An 18,620-nucleotide genomic window follows, 5' to 3' on the forward strand; every position below is an offset into this window, starting at 1 on the left:
TTTACGTTTGCTTGGAAGCCACAGAGTTATGGTAGTGTTTATTTGTCAGTATAGTCTGGTTTCGTACAATTCTCTCAGCGGATCCCAGTCAGACCTCATACGCGGAGTCAGATGAGAAAACGCCCACGTGGACTGCCTGCAGTAAAACCGTCGTTTTAATGTCGGCCTTGTACCGAGACTGTGGTAACTTCAGTGCAGCTTTCTTGTATCAATCTCTATTGCTGGATGAAAAGTCGTCTACGCGTCTTTTGACACTTGGGCAACCTCCTTCGTACTGTTAGTCTGAACGGAATACACGGATGGGGTTATGCGGTGGCTCGACATTCGTTAACGAACTGGAGGAGCGAGTTTTTTGCCGGAGACTCGCACTGAGTTCCTCAGTGGAGGCGGGCGTCATTCGCATCTCCTTCTGCATCAAAACCAAACACGGGGAAAAGTATGTGTTTCTCCAAGAGAAAGACTTTAGACGCTCGCATCGATTGACAGCAAGACAAACAAGCAAAAAAGTATGTTCCAAGAAAAAGTCTAAGGCTTGATCGTAGTTAAGTCACCCCTTAGTGATCTCGGATTCCTTTCTGCGATTCGAGCTAAAAAGCCATCCGTCAATTCCTCTCGACGATTCCTGAGCTGAGACGGAGTTCGACATGGCTCTTTGCGTATAGAAGATGGTACTGTCAGTTGTTTCAGGAAGAACAATTCCTTTACCGGTTTTCACCTCGAATGTTCGGAAACAAATGCAGAACTGCCGAATATGCCCTAGAAGTCTCCCAGCGAAAACCACGGCATCTGTACAGCTTGTCAACAAATGTTGCGTTTCAGAAAATCGGTGGATACCACATACTTTGGGGACAACCGTCGACCTCATATTCTTCAGTCCGTTGTCTGAGCATGACGAAGACAAATTTGACCCCTCAGAATCGGGGAGAAAGCAGTTGTTTTCCGCCACAAGAAAGGAGATAGCGTTGCTTGCTCTCTTGCTCATTCTCGGCAGAGCTGCGTTAACTGCATCGGGAGAAAAGCGATGAAACGCTGGATGTGTGCTCGGGCACCCTCGTAGTGTGCGGAGCGAGCTTGAGGCTCCCTGGAGAAATGCGAAACCGTGTGCAAGTAAAGCGTCCTTTCTTCGGCAACTGGTTGGCGAGAACTCTCCCGTTCTTTTCTGTAGCTAGATTCCTTGTTACTCACTACAGGACGGCGTTCCTACGTTTCTCCAAACGACTACCCTGAGCCTGCCTTCAGAGAGACCACGGTCCCCCCCCTTTTCTGAGCGCTAGCGCAGAAACACAAAAACCTCGCCAGGTGACTGAAGAGAAAGGAAGGGTGACAGTCAAGAGAAGAAACTTCCGGCTTTCACTCTTTTACAAGGACTGCTTAAACGAGCGTGGAGTGGCAGAAGAAATCCGATGTTCCTGGATAATAGAGGGGAACTCGCTATCTGAGGTCCAGTGCAATTGCGGCCACAGGGAGCTGCGAGTTCTTGAGCATCGTCTCAGCGCGTGCATGCGTTCGAAAAAGCATTTCGAGATTCACGGGGTTCGAGGCACCTTCTTTGTGTAGAGAGGAATTCCCTGTTTTTTGCGAAGGGACAAGCTCGAAGAGGAAACAAAGACCAAGAAGGTGAGACTGGACTCTCTCCACTTGACTCACAGCCCCGAGTTACTGGGGAGGGAAAACCCACTGCGTGGTCGCGTGACTTTTTTTTTAGAGTGTCGTGTGGCTTTCTCGAATTCGCGTGCAGCGAGCCTGAGCAACTCACATCGAAACGCCTTACTTCATGTCTTATGAAAATGGGGTCTCGCGACGAGCTGGGGAAATCGTTTGTGAGCATAAGAGCATAAGCGCGAGAAGCCCGCGGAGTTCTCTGCCCTCGAGGCACTTGATGGAAGGAAAAGTGTGTACCGCCTTCACTTCTGCAAGAAAAAAAGCGGCTTCCGACGTGTTCGCGTCTCCCCGTTCCTTTCCATTCTTTTTGTTTCCTCTTCTTTCGCTTCGTCTTCTTTCTTTTTTGTCCGTGCTTCTCTAGCGAGGGGCTTTTCCGAGAGTCCCAGGGAAGCCTCCGCGCTCGGCACCGCGCCAGGCGTTACTTTGCTTTCGTCCACTCGAGGTGAAAAGGCACAAATGCACCAGGGATACTTTTTCCTGATGCCTTCGAGTGACTCTCCTTCGTCTGTTCCCGGTTCTTTGCTACTTTTTAACTGCGCAAACTCTCTGTTCTTGGTGAAGCGAACCACAGCTGCGGTCTCCCTTGACACCGCGCCGCAGAACGCAGGTCCCTCCGCCTCGGTCGCCTCGAGTGTACGTACACCGTGCGCCGTCACCCGCTCTGCCTCTGCCGCTGTTCTGCTCCAGAGACCTGGCCAGAACAGTTTTTCTGCAGTTTTTTCGTTTGTCCCCCTGGTGGGGAAAGAGCAGTAACGGATGGGGGGAGGCGGCGATGACTCCACCTTTCCTCGCCATCGAGACGCGGGCGTCGTCGCCGTCTGTCTGCATGCCGTGAGAGGAAAAGAATGGGAGCCATACACGCGCGCGACCGCGGAGTGAGATCGGCGGTTTCTCTTTCTCCATTCTTCTCTCGCCCGCGAGCCAGGACTCCAGAAGAACGGAGGACGGGGGGTTCTAGGAGAGATGGCGACTCACATTACTCAGCAAATGGACTCCAGGACCTGCATGCTCGCACTCCAGGGCACCTTCGAGGAGGAATCCGAGGAGGAGAATGAACGGCGTCTCGAGCGGACTGGCGACGGCGCTCTGGAGGCCAGGGCCGCGAAGGACGCCGCCCAGAAGGCGGAGAAGGGAGCGTCTGTACAGCCGAGGCTCTCGAGAGGCGGCAGGCGTCCTGCTGAGGGCCTCGCATGCGCCGACGGAGGCCTGCAGGAGAGGAAGGAGAGCGAGAAACACGGTGAAGGAGAAGGGAGACTTTCAGAAAGGGGAGAGGTTCGTGACTTGGAGAGAAGAGGGATCGAAGCGAGGTGTGTCGTGGAATGTCTGTCGGATTCTCGCTGGGGGTCTGAGGACCGCAGAGATGCTAGCCAACATGGACTGGACAGGCACGAGAGTCGACAGCGAGAAGAGGCGGGTGAGGCGAGGGACGAAGAAGACCTCGACAGGAAGGAGCCGGACTTTGGAGAGGAGACTGGAGGCAGACGAGGCGAGGGAGACATCGAGGAAACGCAGAGGTCGCAGGACGAAGAAAAAGAAACTTGCGGGGAACTTGGGTGCTACGGAAGAAGAGACCGCGAAAGCGAAGGAGAGAAAAGAGGGGATGCGGGGGGACGCACGCGATGGGGCAAACGCTTTTCCGACGAGGACGAAGAGGAGACTCGGATTAAGGGTGAGAGAGAACTTCTCAGGGAACAGTGGCTCGGAGAGATAGAAGAAGGCGTGAGAAAAGAAGAGACCAGAGCAAAGATCGCGAGGGCGGCAGAGGACGAAGAATCGGCGGCAAGCGAACAGGAAAAGCCGGGGGACAGCGCATGCAGAGGAGGCCGAGAGACGACGTTCAGAGAGCGCGAAGGAGACTGGCAGAGTGCACGGTATCTAGGGGGATCTGGTGAGATGGCTGAAGGCGAAGAAGACGAGGAGACAAGCGTCAGAAAGGCGATCGCACGCATCTGGGGAAGGGGGACGGCGAACGCGGCCCAGATGGTTCAAAGCTTCCAAAGACAAGATCCTCATGCGTCTCGTGCTTTAGTGGAAAGCAGTCAAGAGGGTGAAGCAATCGCGAACGGCGAGGAAGAAGAAGAGAAAAAAGAGGGAGAAGATGAAGATGAGCAGGAGGAGGAATCGGCAGAAGAAGAGGAGGAATCGGCAGAAGAAGAGGAGGAAGCGGCAGAAGAAGAGGAGGAAGCGGCAGAAGAAGAAGAGGAGGAAGAGGCAGAAGAAGAGGAGGAGGAAGAGGCAGAAGAAGAGGAGGAGGAAGAGGTAGAAGAAGAGGAGGAGGAAGAGGTAGAAGAAGAGGAGGAGGAAGAGGTAGAAGAAGAAGAGGATGAAGAGGCAGAAGAGGAGGAAGAAGAGGAGGAAGAGGTAGAAGAAGAAGAGGGTTGTTTTTCGACTGGGGACGTAAAACTGGCTCGGTGTCTCCTTTCCGGGAAGCGTGGGGGAGTCTTCGGTGGCGTTCCGGAACGCCAGATCCCGCGGTTGTCTCTCGAGATGCGTTGTTCGTCTGAAGGCGAGAGTTCGAGGCTGTCCTCGCGAGACGAAAGGCCGAACCGAAGCATAGAGGAAGACGAGGGACCGACGGACGAGGCCCTCTGTGTCCTTTCGTCCTCCTCCATGGCGGCGCTGCTGCGAGTCGTGCAGAAACTTCCGTTTGAAAGTCTCGTTTCCTTTTGTTGTGAGTATCTTCGGCAACTGAACTCTCATCTTCGCTGTGTCCATGATCTCTTCCGTCGACGAGAGAAGCAATTTCGCTCCTACGTGACCCGCTGTCGCCGCCGTACACAGGCTTCTCCATCTTCCTCTCCTCGTGGGTCTCCGTCGTTTTCTTCTTCTCCTCCTGCCTCTCCTTCCTCTGCCTCTCCTTCCTCTGCCTCTCCTTCCTCTGCCTCTTCCTCTTCTTCTCATACTTGCTCTTCTTTGGGTTCGATGGCGTCTTCGCCTCCTCTCTGCTCGCCCTCCTCTGGGTCCCCAGATGGTGTGTCTCGAGGCGAACAGCGAGCCACGAGGCGCCGGCGCGGTGTCTCTGCAGCTCCGAGGGAGGTTCCAGACGGTCCTGTCTCCTCCTTCTCTGCGGCGCGTCGAGCGCGACGATGTTTTCCGCTGCATGCAGGCGGTGCCTTCGATCGACGAACGGGAGAGGAAGGCGCGGCCTTCGCCAGAGACGACTTGACGCGAGTCTCCTGGGCAGACGCCTGTGAGGATTGGGCAACATGTCGCCTTTCTCGGCTTCGTGCCATCCAGCGGTGTTGCCAGGTGTGTACGGAGCCGGTGCTTCAGCTGCTCTCTTGCGCGTACTTGGTTCGGCTTCTCACGTGGAGTAAAGACAAGCGAGAGCTCGCTTTCCCCGTGGAACCCAGCTCTCTCGCGGCCCTCGTCAACGCGCTGTCGACGCACCGTCTGCAGCTGCTGCAACTCCACAAGATCCACTTCCCTTCCCTGGACCGAGCGGTGGCGGCTCTCGCCCGCCTGTACGTGCAGAGCGTCGCGGTCTCCCAGGTCCTCCCCGTCTTCCGCGGACTGCTACACTCCGAATTCGCCGGCTCTCTGTCTCTGGTCCTCCACGTCCGATCGCCTCTGCCGTTTCTTTTCGAGCGAGACAAAAGGCTCCTGCGGGGCTACGAGGCGCGCGCGAGCGTCGGGGCAGCCCACGGCGGGGGGATCTGCTTCCGGGACCGAGACACAGCGCCTCCGGAGCGTTGTGCGGTCTCTGCATGCACCGCTGGGTCTCCGCCGTTTCACAGGGGGAAGGCGGAGTCTGGAGAGACTCGAAAGATGTCGAAAAGCGGCCAGGCGCTCTCGGTGTGTGGAACGCGAGGTGTCTCCCTCTGTCCTGAGTTTCCAGCCCGCGTAGGGTCTCCTCCTGGGGGCGCCTCTGGAGCCTGGCGCTTCTTCTTCTCCCGACCTTCGCGGTTGGAAAGGACGCGGGAGCTTGCATGCATGCGTGCGGAACAGGAGGCGCGCGAGGCGCACCGCGTCCTCGCTTCCTTTCGTCGCTTCTCCTCGGAGCAACGCGCGTTTCCGAGTCTCAAAATGGACGACCTCTCCGATACTTCCCTGCCTCTGCCCTGCTCCTTCTCTCTCTCCGCGTGGTATCCAGCCGTCCTCTCTCGACTTCTGACGCGCCTCCTCCACGGCGGCGGCGTCTCTCCGTCTTCTGCCTTCCTTCCCGCGTCTTCTTCTGCGGGTCCGTCCTCTTCTTCGCTCTTGTCTGCTTCAACTTCTCGCGTCTGTTTGTCACCGGCCTCATCCGCGTCTCTGCTCTCGCGAGAGGCCGCGAGTGTCTCTGTGCCTGCGCGCTCCGTGTCCGGCGCCGGTCTGTCTCCTTCCGGGGGACCTCCTGTGGGGCGCGAGCCGAGACGCGAGGAGAGCGGCGGAGACGCCTTCTCGAGAGAGGCGAGAGCGGGCGTTTCCACGGTCGCGCCGGCGACTCTGCAACTCTGTCGCGCCGTGCTCTTTGCCTTCCACGCGGCTTTGAAGAAGTTCATGGTCGAGGCAGAGGTCGCTCGCCGCGTTTACCCCTCGGCGCTCTCCCTCACTGCCCAGCAAGTGGAGGCGGGCGCCTTCGCGCATGCACACGTGGCCGCGGAATTCGCTCGGTACTTGGCCGACTTGTCTCACTGCCTCTCCGAGCAGGCGGCGGGGAGACAGCCGTCTGCAGGACGAGACGAAGAGAAAACGGCGGAAGAAGCGAGAGACGCAGGAGATGGAGAGAACGAAAGAGCGGAAGCGGAAGAGGGGGGAAAGGCCGACGACGACGAAGAAGAAGAAGAAGGGCAGAGAGAAGGCGGTGGAGAGACGGACGAAGAGGCCTTTTTCGTATCTTGGACTGTTTTGGAGGACAAAGAATCGTGTGTCAAAGCCGCACAAGCCCTTGCAGAGGGAGCCTCGAGCGCTGCGCATGCGGTTCGGCGTCTTGGCGCGACGAGGGTGCGGTCTTCTTCGTTTCTCCCCGGCTGGTCCTTTTCCAGAGGAGGGGGGACCCTCGAGCTCGCGAGAGGGAACAGCGCGGGCGACAGGCATGCGAGCTCGGACGGAGAACTCGTCTTCTTTCTAGGCAAGGCCTACCGGTGGCGAGCACAGTCACGCGAGGAAGGAGCTGCTGGGGACAGCGACTGCCCTGGGACTCGCTCGGCGGCGCAGCGAACAGCGGAGACAGAGTCGCGAGGGGAGACGAAACCTGGCTCGGCTCGAGCGGCTGCGGAGCCGCGCGCCATTCAAGTTTCCTGCGATGAGGAAGACTTGCTCTGCGCTCAAGTCAATGCTTTGACGCAGCTGGTTCTCTTCTGCGCACAAGTCGAAACGCCGTTTGCCGCGCTCGCAACCGCAAGCCAGCGACGCAGAGAATCGCATGTGGGGAGACAGAGAGCCAGCGAACTGCGGAGACAGAGAGAAGAGACGCAAGTGAAGCGACAGGGAGAAGTCCGCGCGACAAGACAGCGGGGCATCGACCTGGGCAGACGGGAGCGAGAAGACTTCCTCTTCGACAGCGACTCGCACTCGGAGAAAAGTCTGTGCGTACCTCGAGCACGAGGGCAGACACTCAACGCAGAGGACGAGGGAAAGCGACTGGTGCATGCAGGCGCCTGGAGCGACGAGGAGACACCGCAGTCTTCAAGAGAGCCGAGCCCTCTGAGGACGCAGAACGACGGGACCCGAGAGCGGCGGAGGCGAGAGCAGACGCGACCGGAAGTGAAGCATGCTTCTCCGTCACCGTCTTCTTTGTCAAAAGCCGAAGCGGACGAAGAGGAGGACGAAGATGTAGAAGAAAGTGCAGAAAGTCTGATTTGGAGAGAAGAGCTACGCGCCGGCTTTGCCCGAGAGGCCGCGAGGTTCGCGACTCTGGCTCAAGAGCTGAAAGATCGTCTCGTCGGACTTGTGACGGCAGACGCCGTGCACCGCATCCGATCCCAGTAAGAGTTTCTCTGTTTTCGGTAGCAGAGAACATTGGACTTTTGTGTTTGGTGCTCTGTTTTCTCGTTTTTTCTCGATCTGTGAATCCCTTGCAGTCCGTATCTCTTTTTGCTGGACCACTGACGTCTTTTTCTTTCCTCCGTTGTCTTCTTGGCTATGTCTCGTCTCTCCCCTTTCCGTGTCTTTCCGCTCTCTCTGCAGGCCGTTCATACCTTCCTTGCCTCTCTCTGCGGTCTTCGCTGCACTCTTGTCGCCTTCGCGAGAGGACGGGGCTCCGTCGCTTCTCTCGGCGTCACTGCGCCTCCTGCCCCAGTGTCGAGTCGCAGTTTGGGAGGCCTCGATGGCGCGCGTAGGCGAGGAGCTCGTCCACGCCGTCCTCCACACCCGCCTCGTTCCTCCCCAGTTTTCGCTTGGCTCTCTCTGGCCCGTCACCCGAGCAGAGAGCCCCCAAAGGTACGCAGAGAATGCGGAGTGAGAACGTTGGGGCGTCGAGGTGGCGCGCAAGGCGCGCGCGAGGGAAGGAGGAAATGGATGAGGAGAACGGAGAGGAAGGTAGAAAACCTTCGAGGCAGAGAGGAGAAGGAACAGGACGCCGGACGAGGGAGAACAGAGTATGTGGCGAGAGAGAATCAAATGTACTTGCTGGGAAGGAGGGGCGGGGACCGATAACAACGTTTCAGAGGAGAGAAGACTCGAGGGAGGAATAAAAATAAGCGATATCCAGTTTACAACGGCAAGGAAGAAGAAGGGAAGAAGCCCGGAGATATAGGTGAATGTGATAACGTCTGTGAAGTTATTGCAGTCGAGAGAGATATACTGGAGAAGCGAGGACAACGACAGGAGGCAAGTTCTTTTGCTGCGAACGTCCTTTTCAGCTTGGCCTCTGGGGTTCCGTATCTCTTCCTTTGTGTCTCTAAACTGTACAAGACGTCTCTGCTGTCGCATCGGCTTTCGCTGTCTCCTTGTTTCCTCTTGTTCTCTCTGTATATTATGTCTATGCATGCTGTAAATTGTCTCTGTCAATTGTCGGGAGTGTGTCTTCAGTGATCTCTCTGAGGTCCTTTTCGCCTCGTCGGCGCAGACACGTCGCTTCTCCCGGACTCTTGCGCGTTTCGTCTCCACGGCTTGGGTTCTTCTTCTCGCCTACTTCTCGGCGCCTGTCGCCTTCGACGTCTCTGGTTCCGTAGCCTCTTCAGCTGTCTCGGCTCGAGCAGGAACGAGCAGAAGAAGCGCGTCCGCCTTGGCGTTTCGTCGCAGTGTCTCCTTTCTGCGAAGTCTCGAGGCCTTCCTTCGCGCCCCACCAGACGCGGTTGCCGCCCACCTTTCGCAGATGGTCAGACAGCAGTTTCCCGGCCTCGGCTTTGCTCTCCTCACACGAAAGGAAGTCCGAAACAACCGAGAAAACGAGCTCCTTCCCGCGCATGTGTGTGTCCACCACGCCCCAAGAACGTCGACGACGCGGCCCTCTGTGGCGCCGGACAAGCGCTCTTCTCGGCACGGAAGCGAGGCCAGTGTTGAGGCTCCTCGGGCGCCACCGCGCGCCCGCGAAACTGTTTTCTCGCAGGGCCAGACGGAGGGACGAGGCGCTTGGGGATGCGGAGACTGTGGAGGGGACATTGAAGGTGGGGGGAGGCGTAGGGGGTTGAGGAAAGAGAGAGCGGCGTGGACTTGGAAGTCTTCTCTTCGACCTGCCCAAAAGAGGGTCGCTGAAGAAGAGCAGATTGCTGCAGAAGAAAGGGCCGCTGGATGCGTAGAGACCCTTCTTCGGTGCGGTGTAAATGCAGAGAAATTTGCAGCTAATCTGTTGCGTTTGCGGCCAGATCTGCGGCAGGCAACGAGGGAGAAGGCTCTCGCTGAAATCTGTGAAAAACTGTCACGGAGTCGCCGCCAGGCCGCCCACGCAGTCGCGAAGGCCCGACAGGCGCGCAGAGACGCGTCGGGCGCCCCGGGGTGGGGCCCGTTGGCCAAGGAGACACCTTTGGGCGAGGAAACCTCTCCTTGGGACCAGCGAGCAGAGCAGGCCAAGCCGGACACAGAACAAGAAAGGGCAGTCCTCGCGAGGGGGAACCTGGGAGGACAGCGAAGGGAGAACAATGCGCGGGTCCAGCTGGCGGTCGCAGGCGCACCGGCGAGAGGCGGTGGGTGGGGCCCAGGCAAGAAGACGTTTGCGGAGACACTGAAGGAGTCCGGAAAGACGAGGAAAGAGACAAAGCCAAAGAGAGCGACAGAGGTGGACAGAAGTCGGCAGGTCGGGATGAAAGCGAGGACGGCGCGAGAAGACAGGCAATCGAAGAGAGACCCACAGCGTGCAGAGGACAAGAAGATTCAGACGTCAAAGTGTCCGAGTCTCACAGAAAACGAATCGAGTGGAGAAGGCGACAGAGGCTTACCACATGGGGTTTTGAAGAAAGGTAACGCAGAGATGAGGCTCCATAGCCCTCATTTTCTCAGGAACGGAGACCCCCCGAAAAGTTCCTTTTCATTCGACGTCTCCGCTTCTGTGGGTGTCCATCTGTCGAAGGAGACACTCCCGCACGGGTGGCCTGGCAAGGATGTTTCTTCGCGTACTTCTCCTTCTCTCTCTCTGGATTCTGTCTCTCCTTGTTCTCTCTCTCTGGATTCTGTCTCTCCCCACCTTGCATCCGTCTCCACTGCAGCTGCTTTGCCTTCTCTGCTCTCGACGACGTCTCTGTCTCTCGCCTCAGAGATCAGCGGACGCCGTGTTCGTGAGGGAAATTCGACGTTTTTCGGTGAAAACGTCACAGCCTTCTCTTCTGCCCCCTCGTCTTGTTCTTTCTCTCCTCCGTCTTCCTCCTCTGCGTCGTCCTCTTCTTCCTCTCTTTTCTCTGCGTCCTCACCCGTTTCGACAGTTCCTTCGATGCGTCCCGAAAAGGCCCGCAGTCCGGCGCTTGTGTTGGGCTCCTGCGGCGGAGGCGCAGGTCCAGTGGAGACCCAGCGAGGAAGAGACATGCCGGGAGAGGGCGGAGATCTCCGCGGCCTTCCGTCAGAGAATGTTTCTTTCCGAGAAGCTCGCGAAGCAAGTGCAGGCGCCAGGGAAGATGCGAAACGCGGAGAAAGGCGAGGCGAAAGAGTCGAAGCTGGCCTTCACCAGGAACCTCCCCACATGCAGTCGGAAGGGGAGAGAGAGCAGTGTGTTCCGGTGGCTCTCGCTTGTCTTACACCCAACACAGAGAAAATGGTCTCCGAGAAGTCTTCTTGCGTTGGCTCGTCTTCTCTCAGTCTCGCCCTGCTGCCGCTCTCTGACGTCTCTCCGTCCTCTCCGGATGTGCCGGTCGGTCAGACGACCGCCGAAGGCGCCGCCGTCGCGGATTTCTCTTCTTCCTTGCCCTTTTCTTGCAAGACCGGAGAAACGGAACAAATTTTCCACTTCAGGAGAAGCAGCGGTGACGGGTCAGAGGAAAAAGAATTCGGGCACCTTCTCAATGGATGCCGACAGGCGGCTCCTGGAGAAAGACGTCTCTCTGCTTTTTCAACGAAAGGCAACTGGCGTTCCTTCACCCGAGAAGAAGGAGGCGAAGAAGCTCGCGAGGATGGAGAAGAAGGCGAAGGCGAGCGAGGGGAAGGAAAACGAGAAGAAGGGAGACCTTGGTCAGCATCTTCGACTCTTCCGCTTCTCGCTGCGGTTGCTCGAGGGAGAAGGGAACTTTGGGGGGACAAAAAGTCGGGGCTTTCTGTTTGCTGTTCAGACAGCGTAGAGAGCCGCACAGCCTCTGAGAGCGAAGACAGGAAGCGCGGCGCAGAGGCGCAGAGAGTGAGAGAGGCCGCTTGCATGCGACTGCGTGCAGAGAGGCTGGAGTTTTTTCCAAAGAAGAAGCAGCCGTCACAGGGCAAGGTCGGTGAGGACAAGAGGTGGGTAACCTGCCCCCAGAGGCGCAGCGACAGGCGACGTCCAGCGAGGCGTCGAGGGCCGGTCCCCCCGCGCAAGAGGACGTCCCAAGAAATAAACGATAAAGTATCTTCTTCTTGGGGCAGAGCCGGGAGACGAGACTCGGATCCGCCAGACACCAGGAGCGAGCAGACTGTCTCAGGGTTTGTGTGGCAGCAGGGGTACCTGCCTCCAGGAACGTCTCGTTATTTCCCGGAGCTCTTTACAGAGTTCTTCTGCAGAGGGCAGAGAGAAGGTCGAACGTCGTTCGAGCATGCGCTCGCGCGCTTCCTCACCGAGTTGCCTGTCGAGACCGAGGAGCGGCGGTCGGGAGACGCATGTGTAGAGGCGGCGGGGAGCTCCCGCGAGTCAGGAGAATCTTTCACAAGCTTCTCGCAGAAGGCGAAGACGCAGGAACTGAACTTCAGGCAAGAGGCGAAGCAAGACAGGGACTGTTCGACGGAGAAGAACGAGAGGCATGGTGTAACGGAGAGGGAAAAAACGAACCTCGTGCGGGTGTGGTGGCGCCTGGAGGGGCAGTTGCTTCGAATCGCGGCGTCGCCCGCGGAAATCTTCTCCGAGGCCGTCCTCCTCGTCGGAGACTTCTGTTGTGTCGTCGAAGACGGCGAGCGAGAAGAAGCGCGAGACGGAGCGAAGAGGTGTCTCGGCTGTGGGGTCTTCCGCGAGCAAAGGGGAGACGGTCTGGGACGCGAAGGAGGGGGCGACGGCCAGCGAGGAGTCTGTGGAGAGACGAGAAGAGAACGGAGCAGAGAGATCAGAGAGAGCAGAGAGAGCAGAGAGAAAACCGAAGACGAGACGGAAGGCAAGAGCGAAGCAGATGTTCCGGATGAAAGCAAGACAATGTGGCATGACCTCGACTACGAGTGGATTGACGCCGAAGACGCGCTCCGAGACACTCCAGGGTATCGCCTGACTTTGGTGAGTTCGTTTTTGATTCGTTTCTCGTCGCTCTCGGGTGCGCATGCGCTCGCTTCCCTTCATTTCGCAGACCTCAGTCCTCGTGCTTCTCTTCTTTCTTGTCTCTTCTCGTTGCTGCGGTGCCCTTCCTTTTGAGAGTTCCGTCTCTGTCGCCTTTCTTCTGTTCTGTTCTCTGTGTCTTCCCGCTGTCTCCCTCTGCATTTCCTTCTGTCACCTTTCGATTGGTGTCGTCATCCGATGTCGCCGAATGGTTATCTCCCGTCTCGTCAGGATGCGTTCGTTTTCGGTCCTTCTTCTTTCGGTCTTCTGTGTGTAAGTTGCCTCTGTCCTCTGTCTTCCCCTGCGGCTTATCTCCCTTCTCTCGCCTTCTATCTCCTCGTCTCCTCGTTACTTCCCTCTCTCAATTGTGTGTAGCGCCTGTAAGGCCCACCGGAGGTGACAGGATCGACACTCAGCTATCTTCTCTGCTGCTGCACTCGCGTCTCCGTCGCTTTCCTGTCCAAACGGGGGTTTACTTCTATCTCTTGCATGCGTTGTCTCGAATCTGTTCTTCTATTTTCTTCTGTTTCCTGTACTTCTTTGTTTCCGACCTGCCGCAGCGCGTTTTCCCCCTGGCCGGCTGTCTCTTCTCTTTTCTCCTCTTTTATTTCTTGGTCAGTCCACGATTTTTTCTTTGTTTCGCCTGCTCCCTTCAGACCTTCTGGGACGGCGTCCGCGCGCCACTCCACATTTTCTTTTCGTCTCCGCGTCGTCGGCGCCTCTGGGCTCGAACGCTGCGAGCCGCCATAGCGAGAGCCTCTCTGCGTGTCATACAGCAAGCCCCTCCTGGAGACGACTTCTGTGTTTCTTCTCGTTCATCTTCTTTCTCCTCTCCTTCTTCGTCCTTCTCCTCTCCTTCTTCGTCCTTCTTCTCTGCTTCTCCTTCTCTTGCCTTCTCTGACTTGCCTCGACGTTCCTCTGTGTCCTCCGCTTCCCCGAGTCCTCCCTCGTCTGCATGTCTGGCGTCTGGAGTTTCTGTGCGAGATCGCAGGAAGCGAAACGCTGGACTCTTTTTCGAGCGTACGGACGCGCCAGGCAGACACACGACTTCGTCCTCTCTTTTCAGATCTCCTCTTTCGCCTTCTTCTCGTTCCGACCCCTGCGTCCTCGTCTACTCAGAACACCCAAACGCGCCTCACAGCGGGACGACTGTGTATTTCCCCTCTCCTTTCGTTTTCTCGCCGTTCTCTGATTCCTCTCGCTCTTCAAGCGCGCGGTCTGCGTCCGGCTGCTCCCCGTCGTCGCCAGAGAGTCGCGTCTTTCCGGCCGAGGGGAAACCGACACTCTGGAAAGGCGCTCCTTCTCTCGCGTCTGGCCCAGACGCCTCCAGAGGCGGTGCGGTCTCCGAAGCCCTGAGCCGATTCCGAGAGCTTTTGGGCCTCTCGCCCCTCGCCCCACAAGACGCGAAGGCCGTGCCTTGTGAGGCGCCGGAGCCGCCATCTGCGTCTCCACAGAAAACGCGCTTCTTCTCTTTGTTCTCTCAAAAGGCTAGAGACAAACACAGACGACAGAGGGTGGAGCGAACCGCGAGTCGTGGTGATGTCGAGGCTGGGGATCCGCGGCCTCGCCGTTGGGGAGAAGGAAACGAGCAGCGAGAAGAACAAGGGGGAGGGTGTACGGAGAATGGGCGAACGCAACCTACGCCTGGAGCGACAGAGACCGGGAGGGAGAGAGGCCACAGAGGAAGGCCTCAGCGCTCATGCAAAGAAATCCCTTTGCCCGCAAGGAATGAAAAAAATGGAGGGACTCTGCTGGTGGCTGTGAGTCACAGCGAGGCGTCTCGTTTCAGTCCAGTAGAAATCGTCGGGAGCGCGTCTGAACGAGATTGGTGCTTCCCCGAAGACGTTTGTCTCTCTGATCGGGTGGCGCATGCACCGGGCAATATCCTGTCGTCTCTGTCGCCTCCTTTCTCGAATTTCCTGGGTCTTTTTGGCGGATCTTTTTGAAGGCAGAAAACAGGACCATGGCAAAGGCGATGAAAGGAAGAAGAAAGGAGACACAGAATTTGCAGGGGAGACATCACTCGTAGTATACATATATATATATATATACATGTATGTACATTATATACATGGCATGTATGTATGTTTTTCCCAGAAGCTTATAAATAATTCTGGCTCAGAGGTGATTCTTCTGTGGGCGATGGTCGAGGCAGAAACGCTGGAAGGGCAGAGGCACCCTCAAGGAGCTGCATGTGCAGCTTTATTTCTCTGGACTGCGTTGGGAGAAAACCGAAGCTTGTTAACCTCGTGCGAGTCTCACTCTCCCTCCTTCCCCAGGCAGCGAGGCGCTCGCGAAAGAGCCTCTTCTTTTCACGTTAAAGAGACTTAGAGAATCTTCCATGTCTCTCAAGAGCCATACACTGTTCTGCGAATTGCTGCATTTGAACAGCGGCTAGCCTTTCCTCTTCATACTTAGGAGACGATCGAATGCACATCGCGCGGTTTGTGCAGCTTGTTTGCAGTGGTGGTTTCTCAAATGCTGGATACCACTGTACCTCGTGCTCTAACCTGGTCGTGAGAAGAACACTTGAGGTTGGAGCCAACAAATCTGCAGACAACAGGCTAAGTAACAACTGAAGCTAGACTCTCCTATTTAGGGGGAAGACGTAAGGAGCTTTCGTTCGAGTTTCTCCATCCCTTAGAGTCCTGCGACAGCGGAATTTCTACTTTGTTTACTGGAGCAAATATCGAGGAAATAAACTCTCAGGCGCATGGAAGACCCAGAAATCTCGAACGCGTTATGGTCGATTTTCGTGTCTTTCAAGGAAACACACCCCCGAATCCCTCCACGTTTTAGGCTAAAACTTTCGGGTGTACATACGCAGCGGCAGCCAACGAGCTGAATCTGTGAAAGTACTTTCGTTGAAAAGGGGAAACTGGCTTTCTGCACTCGACTGGAAAGCATCTCCTCGAGGCAGCTCTTTGTACTTTCTCGAACAAAATCTCTGTGCTTGTTTCTTGAATCTGCGTTCTCAAATGTATATTCAAAGTTTATCTTCCTCTCGTAAATTTAGAGCTCACCTCTCTCTCTCTACTTTAGAGAGAGAAGTCTTTTCTCTCGTAACTTAAGAAGTAACATCTTGCCCTCCCCTCCTCCTTCGAGAGGGGGGACTCCCTGGCCCATCTGACAAGGAGGGAGGAGCCGCCGCTGCTTGCGGCCTCGCCTCCAGTTCACTGTCCTGGTGTCTCTACACTTGCTAAGCGAGACTTCAAAGGCGGGATTCGAGAACGCTCTTTGCGGCGTCTTTGAGAGCTCACTGTGTGGAGCGAGTGAGCGGTCTAAACTTTTGCGAGTGCCTTGCCTTCTCCCTGCTTTTCGTGTCAATTGGCTCTGTACGTCCGCTCCGAACGGATTCACTCTTTCTACCTTCCTTCTGAAACAAAGTAGATACCTTCGCCTCTGCGGCAGCTCCAGTCTACAGGCGTCTGCGTGTACACCCTCTTTCGCGGCAGTCCAGAGAACTCGGCAGAGGCGATCTTCTGTGTTTCCACTATGACGCGATTAAAACAGAGACCGAGCTTAGATGCGAGAGTAGGATGCAAACCCTGTGTGTTGCTTGGACGTTTGCTCAGAGTGTAGCTACGCTTGTCAATTCCGCCCTGCAGAGCCGTCCAGGATCTGGAGCGCATGCAGACGCCTCTTTCGTTTCCACTGAGAAGAATGTCGTGGGAAACGTATTGCGTCTTTACGGAGGAACAAAGGTTGAACCGAATTCACGGGGCCGTGACATCCCATCAGGATTTTCGGACCTTTCTTCCTAAACAGCGGCTCACTGGTGACACGGAGTTTGCACTCAGAGAACAGAGACATCACAGAGAATCGGTGCCTCGCTCGGAGTCGCCATTCCTCCCTTGTGTCCAGTCGCAGAGGCCGCGACGAAAAGAGGAGAGACTGGGATGTCCGTCTTCCTCGTCTGTCCACGATTCTTCGAGAATCCAGTGAGCAACCATGGAAGCAAGAGAGCGGAGAAACAAGGAAACTGCATCTTTCGGTGTGTCTTGGAGCCGCCAGCCACAGCCTGTTCTGTTCGAGTCGCCGTCACGGTGTACTTACATCATACTTATATCAAGACCAGCAAGAGAGACCCCCTGTCACACACGCCAAACAGGACTTCCCAGGAGTACATAAAACGCTGTTTTCTTGACAGTGCTTATCGCCACTTCAGATGTTTGGTTGTCCTTTCCTCTCCAGGCTTCAGCACCCGCCAGAGCTGCGGACGGAGAAAGTGGACTCTGGAGCGGCCGAGAGCCTGTCCCTGGCGTCTCTCGCCTCCGGCTTCCCGTCTCCGTCTGTCTCTTGGGCCTGAAGCTGCGGCACAGGCAGGTCCAGCGAAGTAGGAGAGTGCATGCGCGGTCTTGAGAAATCGGCTGACGCTCGTGGCCGCGAGAACGAGGGGCGTCACTGTGGCTAGGGCACTCATCACTTCTTCTCTCTTCCACCTGCTTGTGGCGATGGAGTTCAGCGCCGCTGGCGAGTCTGGAGAGGCGGCAGAGTTCAGGGGATTCGTCAGAGCTCCCCCACTGTTCAGCGGATACAGCAGAGGCAGCGCGAGCCGAGAGTGCAGCAGATGCGCCAGGACATCTGCTCTCGCAAACAACGAGTGAAGACGCTCTGCAGGAAACGCCGGATCCCCCGCAGAAGGCGGAGACGCCGAGGCAGAAGAAGAGGACGAAGCAGAAGAAGAGGAAGACGACGTCGAGGAGGAAGAAGACAAACGGGAAGAAGAGACGGGAGAGGCGGGAGAGGCGGGAGGAGGGGAGAGAGAGTCGCCCTCAGTCGAGGGGGGAGCTCGAGAGGTCTCCCACGTTGAAGACGCAGACGCAGAGAAGGACCGGAGAGAGACAGAGAGACCCATTCGGCTTCTTTGATGGTGCAACGGCACAGTGTTTAGATCATGTCGGACAGGCGCAACCTGCCCTAGACACGATATCCGAGGAGAAACGAACCGGTTCGTTCGCCTGAAAAACTGGACAGATGAGCCTGCAGGGAGAAATGGAGATGTGGACCAGAAAGACGGCAAAGCTGTGCTGCCGCCCGCTGCGAGCCTGGCAGTCGCCATATTGTCGGAAGCGAAAACTGGGGGGCGTTCTGTGGTAAGTCTGAAGCCCCCGAGAGAGAAGCGTGGCGCCTCGCCGCGGTCTTCTTCTTAAAGGGAAGCTTCTAAAAGCTGGAAACGCACGCAGATCTCTGGGAGCCGTGGTGCTCCTTCTCAACTTCGGGCACCTTGTAACTGTTCAGCCATCGAAGCGAAAATGAGGCACCGTTTCCCGCGTTCGCTTCCAACTAAAGTAGTGAGTATGCCGGCCGGCAAGCGCCTCTCTTCGACCGATCCACCTGGTCTCGAGAGACGCGTCGTGGACGCAGTGCACTCTTGTCCTGCCTTTCAGTCGCTCCGGGGCTGAGGCGATACTCCTTTCTCGAACTCGAGGGAAAGGCGGCAGTTTGAAGGGGAAAAGGTGCCGAACAGAGGGCAGCGCCTTGCTCGAGCAGCTCCCCAGGCTGGGTGACGAAGATGGAATAACGGAAAAGAGGGACCCCGGCGGAACAGAGTGGCCGACATTTGCCGATTCTCGGGACTTCGACGAGAAAGGAATTTTTCGAGCGGCTTCTGTTTTTTGTCGCGTTGGCGCGTGAACAAGAGAAGGGATTCCACGATGTTGTCGACTCGCCGGGGTGCGACGAAGGAGATCGTGGCAAGTGAGGACGTCGCTCTCTCTGGAAAAACTGGTCAGTTTCTGTGTTCCTCCGTTTTCCATGAGCGGAAGCGAAAGAGGGGAAGGCAAACGCGACTGCGCGGTCTGCAGTCACCTGGCAGGATTTTCACGAGGTGTACATACACTGCCAAGTGTCCCGCGCGCGACATTGCGCTGGCTTCCGGCTTTCGATGCAGCTTCTTTTCTCTCTTTTAAGCTCCTGGTGCCCGAGCAAGAGGGTTCCCCCGCTTTTTCTGCGCGAAGCGAGTGCGTGTAGGAGTCTGAAGCCTCGTTTCCCCGGCTCTCGGACTCGGGAAAGGTCCGTTCTGCGTTTTGTGGAGACTCACGGTGCAGGAAATTCTAGAGTGCGCCTTTTCGCGGGAGGCCCCCGTTCACCCTCCATAACTGCTGCCCGCCTGTGTCTACAGCTCTTTGTGGAGAGTCAGAGCACGACGTCGAAGGCGCGGGTGGAGAGAGGTGGTGCCGGCACT

General features: G+C 56.9%; 3 protein-coding genes across 3 annotated transcripts; 1 reads left to right on the top strand and 2 right to left on the bottom strand.

Moving 5' to 3' along the window:
* Window positions 1–1,582: 1,582 nt before the first annotated feature.
* Window positions 1,583–14,683, top strand: TGME49_294740 (hypothetical protein). The gene is made up of 4 exons (XM_018782242.1): window positions 1,583–7,568; window positions 7,771–8,022; window positions 8,614–12,394; window positions 13,090–14,683. The coding sequence occupies exons 1-4, from the start codon at window positions 2,626–2,628 to the stop codon at window positions 14,377–14,379; spliced, it is 10,266 nt and encodes a 3,421-aa protein (XP_018638574.1). The 5' UTR covers window positions 1,583–2,625; the 3' UTR covers window positions 14,380–14,683.
* Window positions 14,684–16,497: 1,814 nt separating this feature from the next.
* TGME49_294750 (hypothetical protein) lies at window positions 16,498–17,495 on the bottom strand (the record flags this gene model as incomplete). The annotated part of the gene is made up of 1 exon (XM_002370203.1): window positions 16,498–17,495. The coding sequence occupies one exon, from the start codon at window positions 17,493–17,495 to the stop codon at window positions 16,587–16,589; it is 909 nt and encodes a 302-aa protein (XP_002370244.1). The 3' UTR covers window positions 16,498–16,586.
* Window positions 17,496–17,509: 14 nt separating this feature from the next.
* Window positions 17,510–18,488, bottom strand: TGME49_294760 (hypothetical protein). The gene has a single exon (XM_002370204.2). The coding sequence runs from the start codon at window positions 18,190–18,192 to the stop codon at window positions 17,671–17,673; it is 522 nt and encodes a 173-aa protein (XP_002370245.1). The 5' UTR covers window positions 18,193–18,488; the 3' UTR covers window positions 17,510–17,670.
* Between the last annotated feature and the right edge of the window lie 132 nt (window positions 18,489–18,620).

This window comes from Toxoplasma gondii, chromosome Ia (genome assembly GCF_000006565.2).
Source record: "Toxoplasma gondii ME49 chromosome Ia, whole genome shotgun sequence".
In the NCBI taxonomy this organism is placed as follows: Eukaryota; Apicomplexa; class Conoidasida; order Eucoccidiorida; family Sarcocystidae; genus Toxoplasma; species Toxoplasma gondii.

Excerpts from the sequence above, each read along its gene's own strand:
- TGME49_294740 (XM_018782242.1), top strand. The coding sequence starts at position 2,626 with ATGGCGACTCACATTACTCAGCAAATGGACTCCAGGACCTGCATGCTC. Across the intron at positions 7,569-7,770 it reads GTGCACCGCATCCGATCCCA|GCCGTTCATACCTTCCTTGC; the intron begins GTAAGAGTTTCT and ends CTCTCTCTGCAG. Across the intron at positions 12,395-13,089 it reads CAGGGTATCGCCTGACTTTG|ACCTTCTGGGACGGCGTCCG; the intron begins GTGAGTTCGTTT and ends TGCTCCCTTCAG.
- TGME49_294760 (XM_002370204.2), bottom strand. The coding sequence starts at position 18,192 with ATGGAAAACGGAGGAACACAGAAACTGACCAGTTTTTCCAGAGAGAGC.